Source organism: Sceloporus undulatus, chromosome 1 (assembly GCF_019175285.1).
Source record: "Sceloporus undulatus isolate JIND9_A2432 ecotype Alabama chromosome 1, SceUnd_v1.1, whole genome shotgun sequence".
NCBI lineage: Eukaryota > Metazoa > Chordata > Lepidosauria > Squamata > Phrynosomatidae > Sceloporus > Sceloporus undulatus.
The window spans coordinates 378,592,155-378,612,591 of record NC_056522.1 but is presented as its reverse complement, the minus strand read 5'-3'; the positions used below and the strand labels follow the sequence as shown (position 1 = coordinate 378,612,591).

The 20,437-nt window shown below is 42.8% G+C and overlaps 1 protein-coding gene across 1 annotated transcript in view; it reads right to left on the bottom strand.

The window, feature by feature from the left end:
* The window catches only part of MAP4K5 (mitogen-activated protein kinase kinase kinase kinase 5), a 139,274-nt gene that overhangs the window by 109,943 nt on the left and 8,894 nt on the right, over positions 1-20,437 (bottom strand). Inside the window, exon 2 of the mRNA XM_042460977.1 lies at positions 18,800-19,090. Within this exon, the coding sequence (XP_042316911.1) occupies positions 18,800-18,907 (108 nt within the window). The 5' untranslated portion in view covers positions 18,908-19,090. The remainder of the gene's footprint in view (positions 1-18,799; positions 19,091-20,437) is intronic.

Below are 20,437 nucleotides of genomic sequence, written 5' to 3'. Positions count from 1 at the left end.
AGACAAAGTCCTTGCCAGAATTTTACTTCATCTCCTCAACAATCTCAAGAATATCACTAACATATTTACAAAGCACATTTCTCTGTCACTCATTAACTATATGGAAAAACTGGAGACATGTCTTGGCCCTTGATCCCTTCCGCTTTGAGGCCTTTCTTATTATATTCAAGTTTTCATAAGCCAGATAAATTTAATCAGTTCAAAGAATGGAGAGATCAAGGACTATACCACACTCAAGAACTATTTATGGGTGGAAAACATAAAACTAAAGAATCTCTTTCCATTCTATTGCAACATACGGTATTAAAACTACATGGTTTCAAATCCACCAAGTCTACTCTTTTGCCACCCACTTGTCAGCAAAGGAGAAATTCCACATTCACTATCCTCCCTATGAGTCTCTACGCACTGACAATCATCCACAAAGTAAAGGAGAGGCTGCAATTGTATATAGAATATTAGTGAAGACCACATATGGGAACAGCCTGTTTCCCAGACTAATTGGCAGATGGACCTTGGGATGCACATTGCTGACTCAAACTGGTTCCATATTTGGTCCTTTCTCCCTGATAAGTCCAGACCAGCTAACACAACACAAGAGATGGAATACTTAAAACAATTCATAAATGGTTTTTTTAAACTCCCAACCAGTTATCAAGAATAGCCACAAATGTCCCACCATCATACTAGTTGCAAACAGGGGTTGCAAACAGACTGGCTCTTATTTCCATATGTGGATAGAATGTCCTAAAGTTAAAAAAAATTTTAGACAGCAGTCAAAAACCAGATCTCTCTAATCACCAAACAAACCATCCATTTTTGTCCTGTACTTTCGTTACTCCATTTTTATACTAAAGAAAACAGAGCATAGAAATCTTATCGCCTTCTTTCTGGCTGCTGCAAAAACTGAAATAGCTGCCCACTGGAAGACAGGAGATTTAACTCTGGGAGTACATGGTTATTTGAAAAACTGTCCTACACCATCAATTCTTATAATGAACAAAAGAAATCACACTCCTTTTATAAAGACTGGTAAACTCTTATTCATAGAATCATAGAATCGTAGAGTTGGAAGAGACCGCAAGGGCCATCCAGTCCAACCCCCTGCCATGCAGGAAATCCAAATCAAAGCATCCCCAACAGATGGCCATCTAGCCTCTGTTTGAAGACCTCCAGGGAAGGAGAATCCACTACACTCCGAGGAAGGAGTGTGTTCCACTGTCAAACAGCCCTTACTGTCAGGAAGTTCCTCCTAATGTTGAGGTGGATTATCTTTTCCTGTAGCTTGCATCCATTGTTCCGGGTCCTGTTCTCTGGAGCAGCAGAAAACAAGCTTGCTCCCTCTTCAACATGACATCCTTTCAAATATTTAAAATTTAAAATAATATTGATTATGTTACCGCTACCTCTCTCTTACTCATGGAGACACTTTCTTGAACTCAACCCCATCGCGAAAGGCTCCCACTGTGAACTTTTGTGTTCATCTTAATAGTACAATGCCATCCAGATAACTACCATAATAGAATTCTCTGTTAAGAGTCCCTCATATGTGTTTTTCTGTAATCTCATATCCTAAGCCTGTTCGAACATTTTGTTGTTGTTGCTTATTTAGTATTCTTTGTGAAATTGAAATAAATAAAAATTAAAATTAAAATAATTGGCCAAAAATGCTTTGCAAGGAAGTGTTACTCTAAAACGCCATAGAAATTAGGGGCAGCCACTATGGCACCATGCTCACCCTGTCTACTTTCCTGGATAGTGAAATACCATACCTTTTCCAGGCTTCAGAAATAAAAAGACTAAATTCAGAGACACAGCCATATTACTCTGGAATATAAGTATGCAAAGGGCTCTTGTAGCACCTTTGAAATTAACTATACAAAAGAAGTTGTAGCATAAACTTTTATAGATGTGATCTATCTCCTCAGATGCATGGAAAGTACTGTTGCTCAGGAAGGACTCCATGTATTTGAGGAAGTACACCAAATGTATGAAAGCTTATGTCACAACTTCTTTCGCAGTTAGTATCTAAGGTTCTACCAGATCCCTTTGCAAAAAGACTGAGGCAACTGTTAATACAGTCCAGGAGAAGAATCCTGCTGGTGCCCTATGCCAGTGGATGAAGTTTTTCCAGGATACTACACAACAAGAGTGAGTGAAGGCAGAAAAAACCTTCCAGACTGGAGCAACCCATTTCTCTAATGCCCAACTTCCTTCATGTGACTGTGCTCATAGCCTTTTTTTTCTCCTCAGGCCGCCAACTACCTCAACACAGTTCTTCTAGGATTGCAGCCTATGTTTCCTGCATTGCTGTGGCCACTTCTCCCAGTACACCCAGTATCTGCCCTGCTCTCATTCCACAGAGCACAGGAGGAGGACTGATCTGTTGAAACAAGCTTGCATGTGCCTTGGGCATTGGCTTTGGGACCAGTACCTGAAACAGTTACAACAGATTACAACTCCCAAAACTGTCCAGCCAGAATGACAGAGACAAGTAATTTTTCCAAGCTCTGTTTGAGACCACACCGTATTTTTATTTATTATTTACTGTATATACTCATGTATAAGTCTAAAACTTATAGTCAAAAACTGACCCAAATAACTCAGGTTGACTTATCCACAGGTTAATGTAAGTATTGCATTTTAACTCCTATATAAAAAGGAACCATCCCTTAGAATCATAGAGTTGGAAGAGACCGCAAGGGCCATCCAGTCCAACCCCATTCTGCCATGCAGGAACTCTCAATCAAAGCATCCCCGACAGATGGCCATCCAGCCTCTGTTTGAAGACCTCTAAGGAAGGAGACTCCACCACACTCTGAGGAAGGAGTGTGTTTCACTGTTGAACAGTTCTTACTGTCAGGAAGTTCCTCCTAATGTTGAGCTGGAATCTCATTTCCTGGAGCTTGCACCCATTGTTCTGGGTCCTGTTTTCTGGAGCAGCAGAAAACAAGCTTGCTCCCTCCTCAATATGACATCCCTTCAAATATTTAAATGGGGCTATTATATCACCTCTTAACCTTCTCTTCTCCAGGCTAAATATTCCCAGTTCCCTAAGTCGTTCCTCATAGGACATGGTTTTCAGACCTTTCACCATTTTAGCCGCCCTCCTTTGGACACGCTCCAGTTTTTCAACATCCTTTTTAAATTGTGGTGCCCGGAATTGGACGCAATATTCCAGGTGGGACCTGACCAGAGCAGAACAGAGTGGCACTATGACTTCCCTTGATCTAGACACTATACTTCTATTGATGCAGCCGAAAATCGCATTGGCCTTGTTAGCTGCCGCATCGCACTGTTGACTCATGTTCAACTTGTGCTCTACTTGGACATTCAGCCAGGTGTCCCCCATGGTGAAAGGTGAGAGTACAATCTGTCCTGGAAGTACTGAAAACCCTCTACTGTCTCATCCATCCCGCCTTTATAGCGTACACAAAAAAGTTATGATCTGTGCTGGAATTTTGTAATTGTTTGCCATTGTGGTTCTTTGCTTCTTTCTTTAGATCCTTTGTTACATGCCCCTAAGTTTTACCTTCAACTTATTCACAAGTCATATCAAAATCCCTAATTTTGGCCCTAAAACCTGCCCTTGACTTATACATGAGGTTGACTTATAGTCGAGTAGATATGATATATATTAAAATGTTTATATCCCACCTGTATCTACTGTACATGTACACACAAACACTACCTGGCTATGTAGGAGTGTGACCCAACTGAAATATTCCAAGACCAAGCTGATGTAAAAGCTCATATCTGAGGTCCTGACTGGCAATGGTTTGATCCTTCCCTTTCTGGCATACACATGTGAAACAGCTCAGACAGAAATGAGAGTTTGGGTTCTAAGACTTTATTTGCAGTGCTGATATCCTTTTATTTCTTCTGCTGTGTGAAAGGAACGGATCATCAATTTTTCAGTGAGAAAGCCACAGTCATCTGTTGGAACTGAATGGTGAGAAACTAAGGCAAAAGGAAATATTTCCTCACACAAAAAACAAAGTTGAACTTGGGAACTTGAACTTTGGAATTTACTATAGTCAGCCCTTCTTATACACAGATTTTTTATACATGGATTCAAGCATCCACAGTTTGAAAATGTTCAAAAAAAGTATAAATTTCAAATATCAAACCTTGATTTTCCATTTTTTATAAGGGACACATTTTGCTATGTCATTATGTTTAATGAGACTTGAACATCCACGGATTTTGTTATCCATGGGGGATCTTGGAACCAAACCCCATTAGTAATAATACTACTAATAGTAAGGGTCCACTGTACTAGAAGATATGAAGGCTGACAATTGGGACGTCTTTAAGATGAGACTGATTACATTTGCAAGGATGGGGCCATCACTGGCTATTAGAATGATAGAATCATAGAGTTGTAAGCGGCTGCAACCCCCTGCCAAGCAGGAATACATAGTACTAGTCAGGAAGGCTATATACATATATACATACATATATACATACATACATTGCTGTTGTAGTGTGTCTTCAAGCTGCTTCCGAGTTATGGTGACTCTAAAAGTACCAGATCCCATCTGATCTTGGAAGCTAAGCGGACTTAGCCCAAGTTAGCACTTAGAGGGGAGACAACCAATGAAGACCAGGTGGTGTAGTTTATATTTCAGAGGAACTGACAAAACCACCTTTTGAATATTCCTTGTCTAAGAAAACCCTGTGAAAAACCAATAGGGCCGCCATAAATTGACAGGAGATTTGAAGGCACATACACACATGCAAACCTGTCACAGTGTTTTCTTGGAAAGATCTGTTTGGAGGGGTTTTGCCTCTGCCTTCCTCTAAGACTGAGAGCATGTGACGTGTCCAAGATGGCACAAACCCTGGTCTCCAGAGACATAGTCCAATGTTCAAATTATTACACCATGTTCACTGGTTCTCACACACATGCATTCTCTCCAGTACCAGAGGCTTTGTGTCTCTGCCTACCAGATGCAGGAGAGATCAAGCAAGTGAGCTCTATTAAGCTTGCAACCTGTTTAAGGAATTCAATAGGAAGCTGGGTGGCCATTGTGTAAACAGGGTGCTGGACTAGCGAGGCCTCAGATCTCAGCTAGAACCACTCTTCCCATGTTCATATTGGAGCACCCCCCAGTCCAGTTCAAAGCTTGCACTAACAGACAATATCTCACAGCTCAACCCTGTGTGTGTATACCCCAAAAGAGGGATGGGAAACTAGTTGCTCTCTGAGTGCTAATGGACTACATTTCCCACCAGCCCTAGCCAGCACAGTAAATGATGAGAGATTATGGGAGCTGCAATCCAACAGTATCTGGAGAGCCTCAAAGTGTCCATCATTGAACTAAAAGGACCCCAACCAGTTCATTTGAAATCATTTCTAAGTAATTTCTATGTAATTTCTACCTACAAACCTCTCACTTTAGAATATGCTTTGTGATTTAGGCCGCTGCCTTAGTTCTAAATAGAAAATATGACAGAGAATGTATTTATTCCAGGGCATTTTTAAGCAACAAGTTTAAAACAAAGAAAAGAAATCCCACTGCATACTTAGAAACAAAACAAAACAACGGAGAGCGTCTTTTTCCTTCTAGATTTTCCATATTAAGCCTGCAACCGTCTCAGTGTCTGTGGTTAACTATCTTAAACATTCAAATCAGTCATTCTGATCTATCTCTTGCAGCCATGGAAAATCCAGCATTCTCTGGTCCAGTCATCCAGAAATGAAATGAAAGGTCCTTGCAGCTCAGCCAAATTATAAGATGAAAAGAAGATCCCTCCTGATTTTATCACAACAGTCAACAACCCTCTGGAGCGAGCAAACAAGCAGGACTGAGGTGTGAATTGTCAGAGCAGCATCCGTTAACTTATCTTAGAGGAGTGTTGCACACATAACTCTTCCAGGTGTTCAGTGCATAGGCTTCAGGATCATACCCTTCCTCCTCATTCCTCCTCCATCCTGAGTGTGAGTTCCAGTCTATCATCATGGTGAAGAACTACATTAACACCATTGCTTACTACATTTAAGGTCCATTCATTTCCCTCTTAACTGTTAACTGGCATCCTCCAACCATGGTTAAAGAGCCTGGGGCAGGTGAAATGGTTAAAGCATCCTTGGAAGAGGAGAGTACTTTTGAAATAGAGTCATTTCTGATTCAACCACTACAGCACAACAGCATTCTGTTTGTTTATGTGTAAACTTGGGCACGTCACACACTCTCAGCCTCAGAAGAAGGCAATGGCAAACCTCCTCTGAACAAAACTTGAAAAGAAAACTCCATGATATGTTTGCCTTAGGGTCGCCATAGGTCAGAAATAACTTGAAAGGCACACAACCCACACAGACAAGCTGGAGAGTCAGCATATCGTAATGGTTTGAGTGTTGAGACTATGTCTCCGGAGACCAGGATTTGGTTCCCCACTTGGGCACGAAACCCACTGGGTAATCTTGGGCAAGTTGCATGCTCTCCTCAGAAGAAGGCAATGGCAAACATCTTCTGTCCTTGTGTTCCCCTGAGGCTGAGAAGATGTGGCTTGTCCAAGGTTACTCAATGGGTTTCCTAGCCATGCAGGGAACCATACCCTGGTCTACAGAGTCATAGTCCAATGCACAATCCACTATGCCATGCTGGCTTTCCCTTTTACTCTTAGGGTCACCATAAACTGATGTTGACATGATGGCAAGTAACAACATTGCTAAAAGGGGCTAGAGTGAGAACTTTCTAGATCTAGAGCAGACAAAATGGTTACTTTTCCAAGCAGGGAAGGCTGTGGGTGTTTGTAACATTCTAGCGCCCAGAATCCCTCACAGGACTGGCTGTGCTGGCTGGCAACTTCTAGAAATTGAAATTCAACAACACCCAGTGCCTCTAGTTGGGAATTATTGTTCCTGATGTTTGACTCTGTTAGAAAATTGATTATGGTTTTGGTTATTTGTGGTTAAGAAAGTTTAGCAGTAGCAGCACCAACAGCAACAAGTGTGTACACCACAGGTATTTGGTAAAAATCTACTGGAGCTGAGATTCTGGTAAATAAACTGGATACATTGGTAGGTAAAAAGAAACGTATCTTTTTGCTACATCTAGGTTCCACAAAAATTACTAATCAGTTGAGAAAACTATACTTGGTAGAAGCGTCCCTAGAGCTGACTCTCATGTGTGTAAGTAAAAAGAAGAAACATCTTCAGCAGCACAACCTGGTTTCTGCATCCATGCTTGGCGAGAGCAGAGAGAGGGAGAGGAAGAGCCCAGAAGAGGGAGGCGTATGAGAAGTGACCTCTTCACAAGCAACACTGACCAAATAACCATAGAGATATACATCAGTGTTCCTGCGTAGAAGACATGCCCCTTCTCAAGCAAAGAAAACATACATTTACAAAACAAGCACTGATGCTAATACTCCAACAGACTCTAGTTCCAATCAGCCCCACCCAACCTGGCCACTGAGAAGGGCTCATGAGAGTAACAGTTCATTGGGATTTGGAGGACCAAAGTTTTCCCAACTTTGTCCTATAGAAATGCCCAACTAATCTGAAGCCATGGGTGTGGTGGACCAACTGACCAACTCCCCGATCCGAAAACTAAGCAAGGAGTAATGCTGCTTTCCATCTATAAAAACCTCAGAAGAACTGGCAGCTGGCAAGAGAAAGAGAGGCATTTTCCTCCCTTCTTAACTGCAATTATGCAACAGCAAAAGTGCTTTGCAATGCATAGCAAACCCTTTCATCCTTCTTGAAATTGATTATTATGCAGATCAGCAACTGAGCCTCAGAGAAAGCAAGGGCCACCTAGCAAGCCCTGAGCCTGAACTGGGACCACAGCCCAGCTCCACCCAAAGCTCTTGGTCTCCCCAACAGCCCTGGCTCTCCTCCAGAGAAGGATCAGCCAACAAGCTGGTGAGGCACTAAGCTCTGCAGCAGACACCGAATTCTTGGTCCAGCTGGGACCTGCATCAAGCATTTCTTTCCTCCCATTTCTGCCAAAAAACCTTTGTTTTTAAAAAGAAACAGAAGCTGAATTCCACAGGAAGCGGAATTGTGCTCCAAGACCATGTTTAATGGAAAAGTTACTTTTTTGAACTTCCAACTCCCAGACCCAGCCAGCCAGCATGCTCTTCCAAGATCTGGTCATGAAGGTCAGTAGCATCCTGAATATCATGGATAGGCAACTGCCCCAGGTCTAGGGACCACTTTTATGCTCTGAAGGCTTCATGGGCTATTGAAAAATAGAATAACCCATCCCAAAGTTAGTCTCAAAGGTGCTACAAGATCTCTCTACATACTGATTCTACAGACTAACATGGCTATCTCTTTGGATTCCACTCCCAAAGTCCCAGAGATCCACTTCTGGTTCTCAAAATAGGTATTTCCTGATGTATAAGGAAACCTTGCAACCTATTTAAAAGGTACATGGTTGCATCTGAAGGCTTCCAGGCACAGCAATTTCGCTTTTCTTTTTTGAGGCGGCAGATTTGGTCTGGAGATTCTGGAGGTGCCAAGAGCCACACATAACATTCATGGGGCGCTGCAGGTAACCTCAGGGCAACCCTCCTCCTCATTCCTGCTCTATCTAGCTATCTACTGGTTGGCTGGAATCTTGTTGGTTTGTCCCCAGTAGATCAGATCCATTGAATCAACTGTTGAATGGTGAGTCAACATGTAGGAAAATCAAAGTCATTTCTCCAAAACTCTCACTAGAAGCCAAGATGACTAAACTGAGACTGTCGTACTTTGGCCATATCATGAGAAGGCATGACTCACTACAAAGAACAATAATGGTTTAAAAGGTAGAAGGCAACAGGAAAAGAGGAATATCACATTACAGGTGGATAGACTCAATCAAGGAAACCACAAACATGAGTCTGCAAGACCTGAGCAGGGCTGTTAATGACAGGGTGAGTTGGAGATCTCTCATTCACAGGGGCACCATAAGTCATAGAACCACAGAACTAGAGCGCTGGAAGAGACCACAAGTGCTATCCAGTCCAACACCATTCTGCCATGTAGGACTGTACAATCAAAGTACTCCTGACAGATGGCCATCCAAACTCTGTTTAAAAACCTCCAAAGAAGGCGACTCCACCACTTTCCAAGGTAGCAGTGTCTTCCACTGTCGAATAGCTCCTACTGTCAAGAAGTTTTTCCTAATATTTAGGTGAAATCTCTTTCCCTGTAGTTTGAATCCATTGCTCCGTGTCCTAGTCTCTGAAGCAGCAGAAAAGAAGCTTGTTCCATCCTCAATATGACATCCCTTCAAATATTTGAACATGACTATCAAATCACCTCTTAACCTCCTCTTCTCCAGGCTAAACATACCCAGCTCCCTAAGCCACTCCTTATAGAGCATAGCTTCCAGATCTGTCACCATTTTGGTCACCCTCCCCTGGAGATGCTTCAGCTTGTCAATATGCTTCTTAACAAGTTGACCTGACAGCAGTACACAACCAATTCTCCTTGGCACTAGCTGTTTCAGCTGTTCAATTATTGCTGGTTCAGAAAAAGATGCATGACACAATTCCATCTCTGAAAGGCACAAGGAAGGGGATTGTGGTTGGCCAACGTAAAAGATCTGGGGGTCACACATACCTTCTAAACCTCAGAGGGCCAGACATTCCCCCCCCCCCATTCAATTTCGATCAGGTCTTCTTCTTTTCCCCTCCCCTATTTTTTCCTATTCTCACTCCCACCATGTTTTAAGCTTGGGGATGTCTCCCCCCCTGCAACTGGAAGAGACAAGTGGAGGGACAACCAAGAAGGGGCTCACTTAGCCTCCTGAAAATGTTTACACAAGTGGAGTACAGTGGGTGCGTGGAAATATTAAGCCACTCATCTCCCAGAATTCCCAAGCCAGAACAGTGGAAAGAGTATTCTAAAAGAGATCCCAATGATTATTTGCTTCAGTCACTTGCTTCAATTGTTCACATCAAAAGAAAAGCCCTGGGGAATCTCTGAATGAACCAACTGATTTCACCATAAGATTGGAGTGACTACAGCCTGCTTCTTCAAAAGTATCTGGACAAGTGGGGCATAATCCACAAAATCCCTGTGCTGAAACAGACGGAGAGATTCTGTTCTAATTAAAAAAAATACGTACCTTTCCCAAGCTTTGCACCATCCTGATTGTGACTTGTGACCACTCCTGGATGAATAGCAAGAGAGATCAAAATAGCCTACAGTTTCTTGCTATTCGGGCCTTAACTTCAATCACAAACTCAGAGACACTCACCTCCAACACTCAAGCCTGTGAAAAAGCTCAAACCTGCCACACCAGGTGCCCCCACAAAATACACACCAAATCCCAGCTAGTCACCTAAGAGAGGTCAAATGCAACAGAAATGGATCCTCAGGGTGGAGTACATGAAATAGTTTTTCCAGAGGACATTCTCTCTGATCACAGAGGACAGCTCAGGTGGAGGGCCTCAGGAAAAAACTAATTCACTCTGACAGTCTCCGTCAAGCTAGATGTTGGGAGGAAGTTAGTTCTCCCTTCTTTGAATACCTACACTCCCACTTTTCTTTCTGGGGTGGGGGGAGATGAGGTTTACTTTGCCCCATCCATTGCTGGCAGTTTCACTGCATGTAATGAAACAAGCATCTCCCATTTGCAGTCAAAACAAGTCCAGAAACAGCCTAAGCCTGAAGGGAAGCAGGCTCTTGTGTAGGACTGCAACTACCCAGACTTCTGCTCTTCCCCCAACTCTACTTTTTTCTCCTCTCCACCTGCCCCCTGACCTCAAGGGCCATCCAGACCTACCCCAACCTGCCATCCAGGAATACACAATCAAAGCACCCCCAATAGATGCCACATTACTCTTCCTCTTTTTCTGCTACTCTTGGGATACTCCAGCCACCTGTCTGGCAATGGCAGCAGGGATATGGGAGCCACATGGGCATTCAGCTGCTATAGATGAGGTCTAGAAGTATGGGGGAACATGCCTACAAGTCCTCCCATCAGCCCACTTTATCCTCAACCTTTCTGCACTGAAGGCAGAAGTTGGAGTGGGGATTCTGCTGCAAGTAGATGTTCCTTTGTTGCCTGTTTTATTGAATCATTTCCTGTATTGCTATGTCCTCCCTCCAGTCCATCTCCCCTGATCCAGGCCTCGGAGGTAGAGAAGAACTGTTGGCCCTCATCCCCTTCCCCTTCTCCTTTTGTGTCGTGTCTTTTTAGATTGTAAGCCTTAGGACAGGGAACTGTCCAATTAAAAAGATTGTATGTACAGCGCTGTGTAAATTTACAGCACTTTATAAATAAAGGTTAATAAGTAGAAGACCCCTTTGGATCACTCCACTCAAGATGTAAAATTGGGGGCTGAGAGGACAGCTGGGAACAACAGCTTCCTCAGGAGAGTAAAATGTAAGACATACAAGGTGCCATATCAATCCCTTTAAGTGGTCTTGGGATCAAGTAGAGTTGGGGAAAGAGATACTCAGGGACCACAAGCAGCTCCCAAAACCCAATTTTACAGCCCCCAAACCTTCTTGTCTCCAAAAAAATTGTTTTTTCCTAGCTGAGTTTTGGATAATTCTTTCATCCCAAAATAGCCTAAAATCTGCCAAAAGCTCCCATAAATGAGGTACTTTAACTCAACTCCCCCCAATCCCCTCCTGCGTGGGAAACAACTTCCAAAATTAGGCACAAATGGTGACTGCAAGTGACATCTCATCATTTCTGGTGCATCATTTCACATCATCTCTTGCATGGCAGGCTACCCCTGAGTTAAAGTAAGACTTCTTTGCTCCTTTCCAAGTCACGATTTGAAGGGTTTCAAAGCAGAAAGGTGTCTACAATCAGCTAAAGTGACCCCCTCCCCTCCTCCATCAAACACAGGCTGTCAAATCCAGCAGCAAAAAGCTTCCAGCAAACCATCTCAGCAAGACAGTTTGAGGCTCCCTTCACACTTCCCCATTTTGTGAATATGTTCATAGCTTTGGTACCCAAGCAGCTGCACTAAAAATACCTTCACCCTAAAGCCAGCACTTGCACTACTTCAGTTGGCCTTGATTTGCTCTAAACATTGGGTAGGGTTAGGATACAGTGCCATATTCAGGGACACATATGTGGGAGGAGGACCCACTTTCCAGCCATCCTCATCCTCATCATTTGTGTGGGTGAGTGTGGGTGTCATGTGCCTTCAGGTTGTTTCCAACTTATGGCAACTTTAAGGCAAACCTATCATGGGGTTTTCTTGGCAGGTTTTTTTTTCCAGAGGAGCTTTGCTATTGCCTTCTCGAGACTGAGCACATGTGAATTGCTCAAGGTCACCCAGATTTCATGGCTGCGTAGGAAATTGTACCTAGGGTCTCTACAGCTGTAGTCCAACACTCAAATCACTACACCATGCTGGCTCCTATCATCACCATCATCATCATCATCATCATCATCATCATCATTTTTATTGAGGTGCTTTTACATGTATTTTAAGTATTAATGTATGTATTTTAGCAGACTGTAATCCCGCCTCAATCCATCTGGGAGAGGCGGGAAAATATAAATAAACTATATCATCATCATCATCATCATCATCATCATCTTCTTCTTCTTCTTCTTCTTATATCCTACCTTTCTCCCACTATAGCGACTCAAGGTAGCTAACAGCAAATTTAAAACAGTGCATTTTAAAAATCACGCTCTCTCAGCCTTAGAGGATGGCTGAAAATCAGAAATGACTTTCCTTTGAAGGTCTTTAAACAGAGGTTGGATGATCATCTTCCAAGTTAACTTTAGTTGTGTATTCCTGCTTGGCAAAGGGTTAGATTAGGTGGCTCTTTTGGTCCCTTCCAACTCTAATATTTCATATTTCCAGGCTATGCAGCACCTCTATTCATTCCCAACCAGGAGGATCCTTCATCCTTTGCAGCACTGTCAAGAGTTCCACAGGGCAGCAAAACCAAAACCAAAACCCCATTCACATCACATATACAACAAACCTGAGATGTCCTAAGGACCAAACCAAGCATCTGCAGAATTGTGCATATCTCATCATGCGGCAACCTCTCTAAATGGCTTAATCAGATTTTGCTTCCTGAAAGCTATTTTTAGAATCATAGAGTTGGAACAAATCTCAAGGGCCATTCAGTCCAACCCCATTCTGCCATATAGGAACTCACAACCAAAGCATCCCTGAGAGGTGGCCATCCAGCCTCTGTTTAAAGACAGCCAAAGAAGCAGACTCCACCACTCTCTGAGGGAGTGTGTTCCACTGTTGAACAGCTCTTACTATCATTAAGTTCTTCCTAATATTGAGGTGGAATCTCTTTTCATGTAGCTTGTGTCCATAGTTCCGGGTCCTGTTCTCTGGAGCAGCAGAAAATGCTTGCTCCATCCTCAATATGATATCCCTTCAAATAGCTAAACAGGGCTATCATATCACCTTGTAATTGTCTCTTCTCAAAGCTGAACATAACCAGCTCCCTATGTCATTCCTCATAGGGCATTATTTCTAGACCTTTCACCATTTTAGTTGCCCTCCTTTGGACACACTCCAGTTTCTCAATGTCCTTTTTGAATTGTAGTGCCCAGAACTGGACACAATATTCCAGGTGGGGCTTGACCAGAGCAGAACAGAGTGGGACTATTACTTTCCTTGATATAGACACTATACTTCTATTGATGCTGCCTAAAATCACACTGGCCTTTTTAGCTGCCACATCGCACTGTTCGCTCATGTTTAATTTGTGATCTATTAGGGGCTCATTTTCATTTGCAGTTTAAAACGATTCCTGATTTGCCCTTGCTCGTTTTGGAAATCGATTCCAAAAGGTCCCTTTTTCCCACTATGAAAGGGGATCTTTTCCTTGCTCTAGTGTAATCGCTTTTTGGGGGGGGCACTATTGTTTTCCCCACTAGTAGCGCCGCTTCAAAATCCCCCATCAATCATCTCTGACGTAAGCGACAGCCTGGACAGCCCAGCTTGGAAATGGGGGTGAGGTGGAGGCTGAGAAAGTGTGACCTGAGAGAGTGTGAAGAGGAAGGGTCAGAGAGGTGCAAGGGGGAGGAAGAGGAAGGAGGAGGAGGATGACAACGAGGAAGGGTCAGAGCCAGGGGAATGGAGAGAACGGAGGCCAGGGGACAGAGGCAAGGCTGGGGCGAACGGAGCAAGGCCGGGGAACGAAGGAGGCTGAGGGATGGAGCAGCTGGGAGACATGGCAGGCAACGAGGATGAAGGGGAGGAGAATGTTTTTTTTAATGATAAAATATTTGATTGATTGATTTTGCAACTACTTGCCTTATTTAAGATAATAAATAACAATGACAGTATGATCTTGGATAAGTCACACACTTAGCCAAAGTGGAAGGCAATGGCAAACCTCCTCTGAACAAATTCGTGGCCAGAGGTGAAAAAATCAAAACGATGAAAGAATCCACAGAAGCCACACCAATGGGAAGTTCTCCTGGTTAAGTTTCATCAAAACAAAAACAAAACCTCACTCTAATCTTCATCTCTCACATCTACTTCATCTGACTGCCCTATCTTTGCTAAGTCTCATAGCAGTACAAGAATGTTTAATGCCTAGTGTGCTGTGCTCCTACTACTAAGAAATGGATCTCTTTGCTGCCTGAAATGTGACCTGAGAATCACAGCATCTGACCATACACAGAGCATTCACAGTGGAAGAGACTGCCTCAGAGGGTGATAGAATCATAGATTTGGAAGAGGCCTCAAGGGCCATCCAATCCAAACCCCTTCTGCCATGCAGGAAGACACAATCAAAACACTCCTTGTGACAGATGGCCATCCAGCCTATGCTTTAAAACCTCCAAAGAAGGAGACTCTACCACACTCCGAGGCAACGTCTTCCACTATCAAAGTTCTCTTGTTGTCAGGATGTTCTTCCTAATGGTAAGGTGGAGTCTCTTTTCCTATCGATTGAATCCATTGCTCCATGTCCTAGCCTCTGGAGCACCAGAAAACAAGCTTGCTCCATCTTCAATATGATATCCCTTCAAATATTTAAACATCCTTCTCCAAGCTAAACATATCCAGCTCCCTAAGCTTCTCCTCATAGGGTTTGGTGGTTTCCAGACCTTTCATCATTTGGTTTCCCTCCACCTTGTCAACATCCTTTTTGAACTGTGCTGCCCAAAACTGGACGCTGTATTCCAGATGAGGCCTGACCAAAGCCGAATAGAGTGGGAGTATTACTTTCTTCGATCTAGACACTATACATCTATTGATGATTGATTTTCCTCCCTTCAGAGGTCTTTAAACAGAGGCCAAATGAGCATCTTTGAAGAAAGCTGTAATTGTCTATTCCTGCATGACAGGGGGTTGGACTAGCTGGCCCTTGTGATCCGTTCCAACTCTAAGATTCTAGGTTTCTAAGCTGAGCAAAACCTCAATTCATTCCCAACCAGGAGGATCCTACTGCATATGAAACACTGTCAGAGTTTCATGGGGCAGCACCTCCAAAACAGAAACCATATCAACATTGTACAGACGGTCCTGAGATGATTTCAGCAAACATCGGGCTGATGTCCAGCGTCATTTCAATGGGTCTCGTGCAAAAGCTGGCAGGGGATTGTGCCCCACAGGTCAAGTCTGTTCATCTGCCATGTTGTGGCTGCCCTTCTTCACTGCTACTGCCATGACAAATCCATCACTTCAAAAATCCCTCATTCCTTTGGCTCATGGCAAAGGCTGCCTCTAAATATCACATTTAATGCACAGCGATCTCTAGTCATATACAATCAAGTCAAACATCTGAATGGGTATATCCACAAAAACCTGAAATGTACAAGTTGAAGCTAAAACTGAGCTGAAGACTTTCCACTGTGGTGATGAAAGATGACCTGATTTCATGACAAATGCACTATATGCATGGGGGCACTTCTTCCAGCGCATGGATGCCATTAATTTTCTCACATTAATGTGGCTGTTCCTGGCCTCCACAACCCTGACCCTTCAGAGTTCAATCCAGTTTCTAATAGGGAGATATTTTCCTTTTCTTCCAGGTGGTTAACCACTTCAACTGATTATTGTCTCTCCTCAAGCAGTCAATCCAATAAATAAATAGTGAATAATAAAGAATCATAGAATCACAGAGTTGGAATAATAATATTAATAATAATAATAATAGTAGTATTTATTTATATCCCGACTCTTCCTGTATTGGCCCCACAAGGGCCATCCAGTCCAACCCAAAGCATCCACCCTCTGTTTAAAGAACTCTAAGGAAAGAGACTCCACTACACTCCAAGGGAGTTTGTTCCACTGTCGGACAGCCCTTACTGTCAGGAAGTTCCTCCTAATGTTGAGGTGGAATCTCTTTTCCTGGAGCTTGCATCCATTGCTCTGGGTCCTAGTCTCTGGTGCAGCAGAAAACAAGCTAGCTCCCTCAATATGACATCCCTTTGGGTATTTAAACAGGGCTATCAGTAAAAATTATGTGGGGATTAGCCATTTCCCCCTAATTACATCAGAGTCCCCTGATTTTCTATCAGTTGTTGCTATGCTCCTCCAAGTCATTTTTGAGCCTGAGGCAAACCTATCATAGGGTTTTCTTGGTAGGTTTCTTGGGGGGGGGGGTTACATTACCATCCTCTGAGGCTGAGAGAGTGTGACTTGCCACATGAGATTCAACCCTGATCTTGAGTTGTAGTCCAGTGCTCAAACCACTACACCATGCTGGCCCCAGTGATAATTCAAAAGAACTTGTACCAGGGCCTGGGATTCAAAATCTATTTCTCAGTTCCCAAAGGAGTCTGGGTGCTCTGCCCAATCCCTTTCCTTCTACTTTCAGGTCCATTTTACAGCCATGGGACAGGAGGAGGCAAGGACAATGACAAAAGGAGAATTAAGTCAACCTATCTGGTGATAAAATGTTGGGAAATAACCACCATTTAGAAATAATTTTGTTTTGTCCTTGTTGTGTGCCTTCAAGTCATTTCTGACTTATGGCAACACTCAGGAGAAACAGGGTTTTCTGGGGCTGTGAGTGTGTTTTTTGCCCAAAGTCACCCAGTGGGTTTCCATGGCCAAGATGGAAATCAGACCCTTGTCTCCAAAGTCATAGTTCAATGCTCAAACCACCACACCACACTGGCTCTCTCTAATCTGTTACAACATTTAATTTTAAAAGTCATTATTTAAAGTGAGAAGTGACAATGAGGTTAACTGACTGAAAAGCTAATCATGGTTCCAGTTATATTGGTACTTTAGAATGTAATTTAAAGAGCCAGTCATTTCTGGCCATAGTCACTAATTCCGATTGCTATTCAAAAAAATTAAAACTAACCTGTCATGTTGTTAACAAGTAACACAACAAATTCATTTCATGAATTTCACTAACCATTACAATTTCACGAAAATCATAGAAGTCAAATTAATTTCTAAATTAATGCTCTGAGATACCCAAACTATGGAAATAAGATACAATAAGCTAACACAAAAGTTAATAATGCAATTCAGATTTGTCTGTTCATACTGTATAACAACTCCTTACAAACAAACAAACAAACCTCAACCCAGCGAAAGGAATTCCTGTTTTCTCAGGTATACAGCAGCCCAAGCCATATTTTTCTTACTATATATTTTATTTATATATTTTATACTTCTTCCCTCTCAGGCAAGAGCCATCACTTCTTTAACCAGCTTCAAAACGGAGTTGAAAACTATCCTGTTCAGAGAAGCCTTCCCAGGCATTGCATAATTGTCGCTTACTCTTTGATGTTCTTTTGGTGCCTGTTTATCAAACCATTTCCTGTATTGCTATGTACTGTATATGTATTATCCTACTTGAGAGTATGTATTTTCCCTGGATAATGATTAACCTTCCATTTTGAAGCCAAGCCCTCCCTCCAGTCCATCTGCCTTGGTCCAGGCCTCGGAGGTTGAGAGGAACTGCTGGACCTCTTACCCTTTCCCTCCACCACTTCCTTCTCCTTCTGTGTCATGTCTTTTTAGATTGTAAGCCTGAGGGCAGGGATCCGTCTAACTAAAAAGATCGCATGTACAGCACTGTGTAAATTTACAGCGCTTCATAAATAAAGGTTAATAATAATAATAATAATATTGCAATATTTATTTTCTACCTTATATAGAAGGTTTTCAGGATGGTGTACAATAAAATCAATTAAAGCAATTTAAAATGTGAAATGAGAAAAAAATAAGGTGCAGTCTAAATGTATTAAACTATGTAACAAATTAAAACTATTAAAACTTAGATCCACATAGATGTACAAATTGGATAAAATCATTAGATTCCAAAGGATTTAACTAAAAGCCATGTTTTCACTTGGCACTGAAATGAAGCTAATACTAAGTCCTGTAATGGACAAAAGAAATCAAACTCCTTTTATGAAGACTTATGTAACTCTTCTTATGTTACCGCTGCCCAAACCACTATCAGGAACTGCTGACTTATGGAGAGATACTTTCTGCTTGAACCCAACCACATCATGAAAAGATTAAAAGTTCTCTCAATGAACCTTTGTGTCCATCCTAATAGTACAACGCCACCCTGATAACTACCCAAATGGAATTGTCTGTTAAGTGTCCCTTATATGTGTTTTCCTAAGCCTGTCTAAATATTTTGTTGTTGCTGCTGATTTAGTATTCTTTGTGAAAATGAAATTAAAAAATGAAGCTAATATAAGCACCAACTGGGACTCTTAAGGGGAAGACATTCCATAAGTCAAGTGCCACAACAGAGAAGGCCCTGCCCCTTCCTTTGTGGTAGGACTAGGGAGGGCTTTACCAAGGAGACAGCAACCCTTAGGCAGGAACATATGGAGTGGTGGGAAGGATTTCAATTGGTAATGGAAACCTGTTACTGGTTTCAGACTGGGACGGGAGGGACAGGTAGCGTTTGGGCTCTCACCTTGTAGACGTCACCGTATGTGCCGCTCCCCACTCGCTGAACCAGCTCATAGTCCTGCTGTGGATTTCGACGCATAATATCCCCACCTGGGCGAGTCAGAGGATCCATTGTCTGTCAGCGTTGCTCTTCTCTTTCCTCCCTGCCCCCCAAAGGGGGGAACGGGAATGGGGCACAGCTATCTCTGCTTCCTCCGCTTCAGGTTCTCCAGTGTCAAGGAAGTGAAGCCCCTCAAGGTGCTAGCGAGGCAATACACAGGGAGTGGGCATGGCTTCAGTCCACACTTCTTTGGGCCTATGGCAACAAAAAAGAGACTCCATGAGGTGATGAGTTCTAAACTGGTTCCATCACCCTTATCTAAAATGCTTGGGACCAGAAGTGTTTGGGATTTTGGGATATTTCCATATACCTAATGAGACTGGAGTCTCAACATGAAATTCATTTGTTTTATATACACCTTATACACATACCCTTAAGGTAATTTTATACATAATACTTTGATAATTTAGGGCATGAAACAAAACTTGTATACACTGCACCATCAGAAAGCAATGGGGACAATTTTGGAGTATGGTATCCTTGGTATCCATTGGGGTTTAGTTCCAGGACCCTCCATGAATACCAACATCTGTGGATGCTCTACTCCCATTAAATACAATGGCACAGTAAAATTGGTATCCCTTATATAAAGAGCAAAATGAAGGTTTGCTTTCTGGAAAAATATATGTCTGTATGTATGATGTATTCATTCCAGAAAGCAAACCTTCATTTCGCTCTTTTATATAAGGGATAACATTTACGGTGCATTGTATATGTGGAGCTTGAATCCACGGATAAGAAAGGCCAACTGTATTTCAGATTTTGGAATTCCAGACATGGGATACTCAACCTGTACCAGAACTGAAGTGGCTTCAGATGCTTGGCACTTGACGCAGAAAAAAGAACTGTCATATATTTAATTATCTACCCCACCCCTCTGAAGAGGTCAATTACCCTCAACTACCATGCACTGCCCTCCTCTCCAGGCATCCTCAACAACACAGTGGGAGGTTAGGTCATTCAATCCAGAGCTTCATATCCAAGGAAGGGTGTGAAAGTGATCCTCTTGGTCCAGTCGGACCCACATACCCTCAGTTTTGGGCTGCAAGTACTATCATCCCATTAGTTCATACTAGCTGGAAGTGATGGATGCGATAGCTCAAGATATCTGCAAGGGCCAGGTTTTAGAGGTATGCGACCTGCTGGATTATCATGGGGACGAACTGTGAACAGTTTTGTGCAGGTTCCATTCATTGTAAATGGTCTGCTGTGGGAGAATCCTGCATGGTATTGCACTGTTGGGGATCAGACCTGTCAATCTGGAGCTCTAAGCCCCCAATAATGACTTCCATGCCCCCTTATCCAGTTGCCCCCTCACCTGCCCACAGCCCAGAATTTAATAGCCATGCTGGCCCAGTATCCCATTTCAAAAGCAGCCAGTTTTGAACATTAAATTCTGGCTTATTTCAGTAGTTGGCATAAGGCAGAGCGAGTGTCAAAATCCATAACACTGCAGATGAGAAAAAAGGCTGTGCTGGGCAGACCCCTGAGAAGTTCACAACTTGAGTGAGATTTGCACTCACTGAATCACAGTTTTACTTT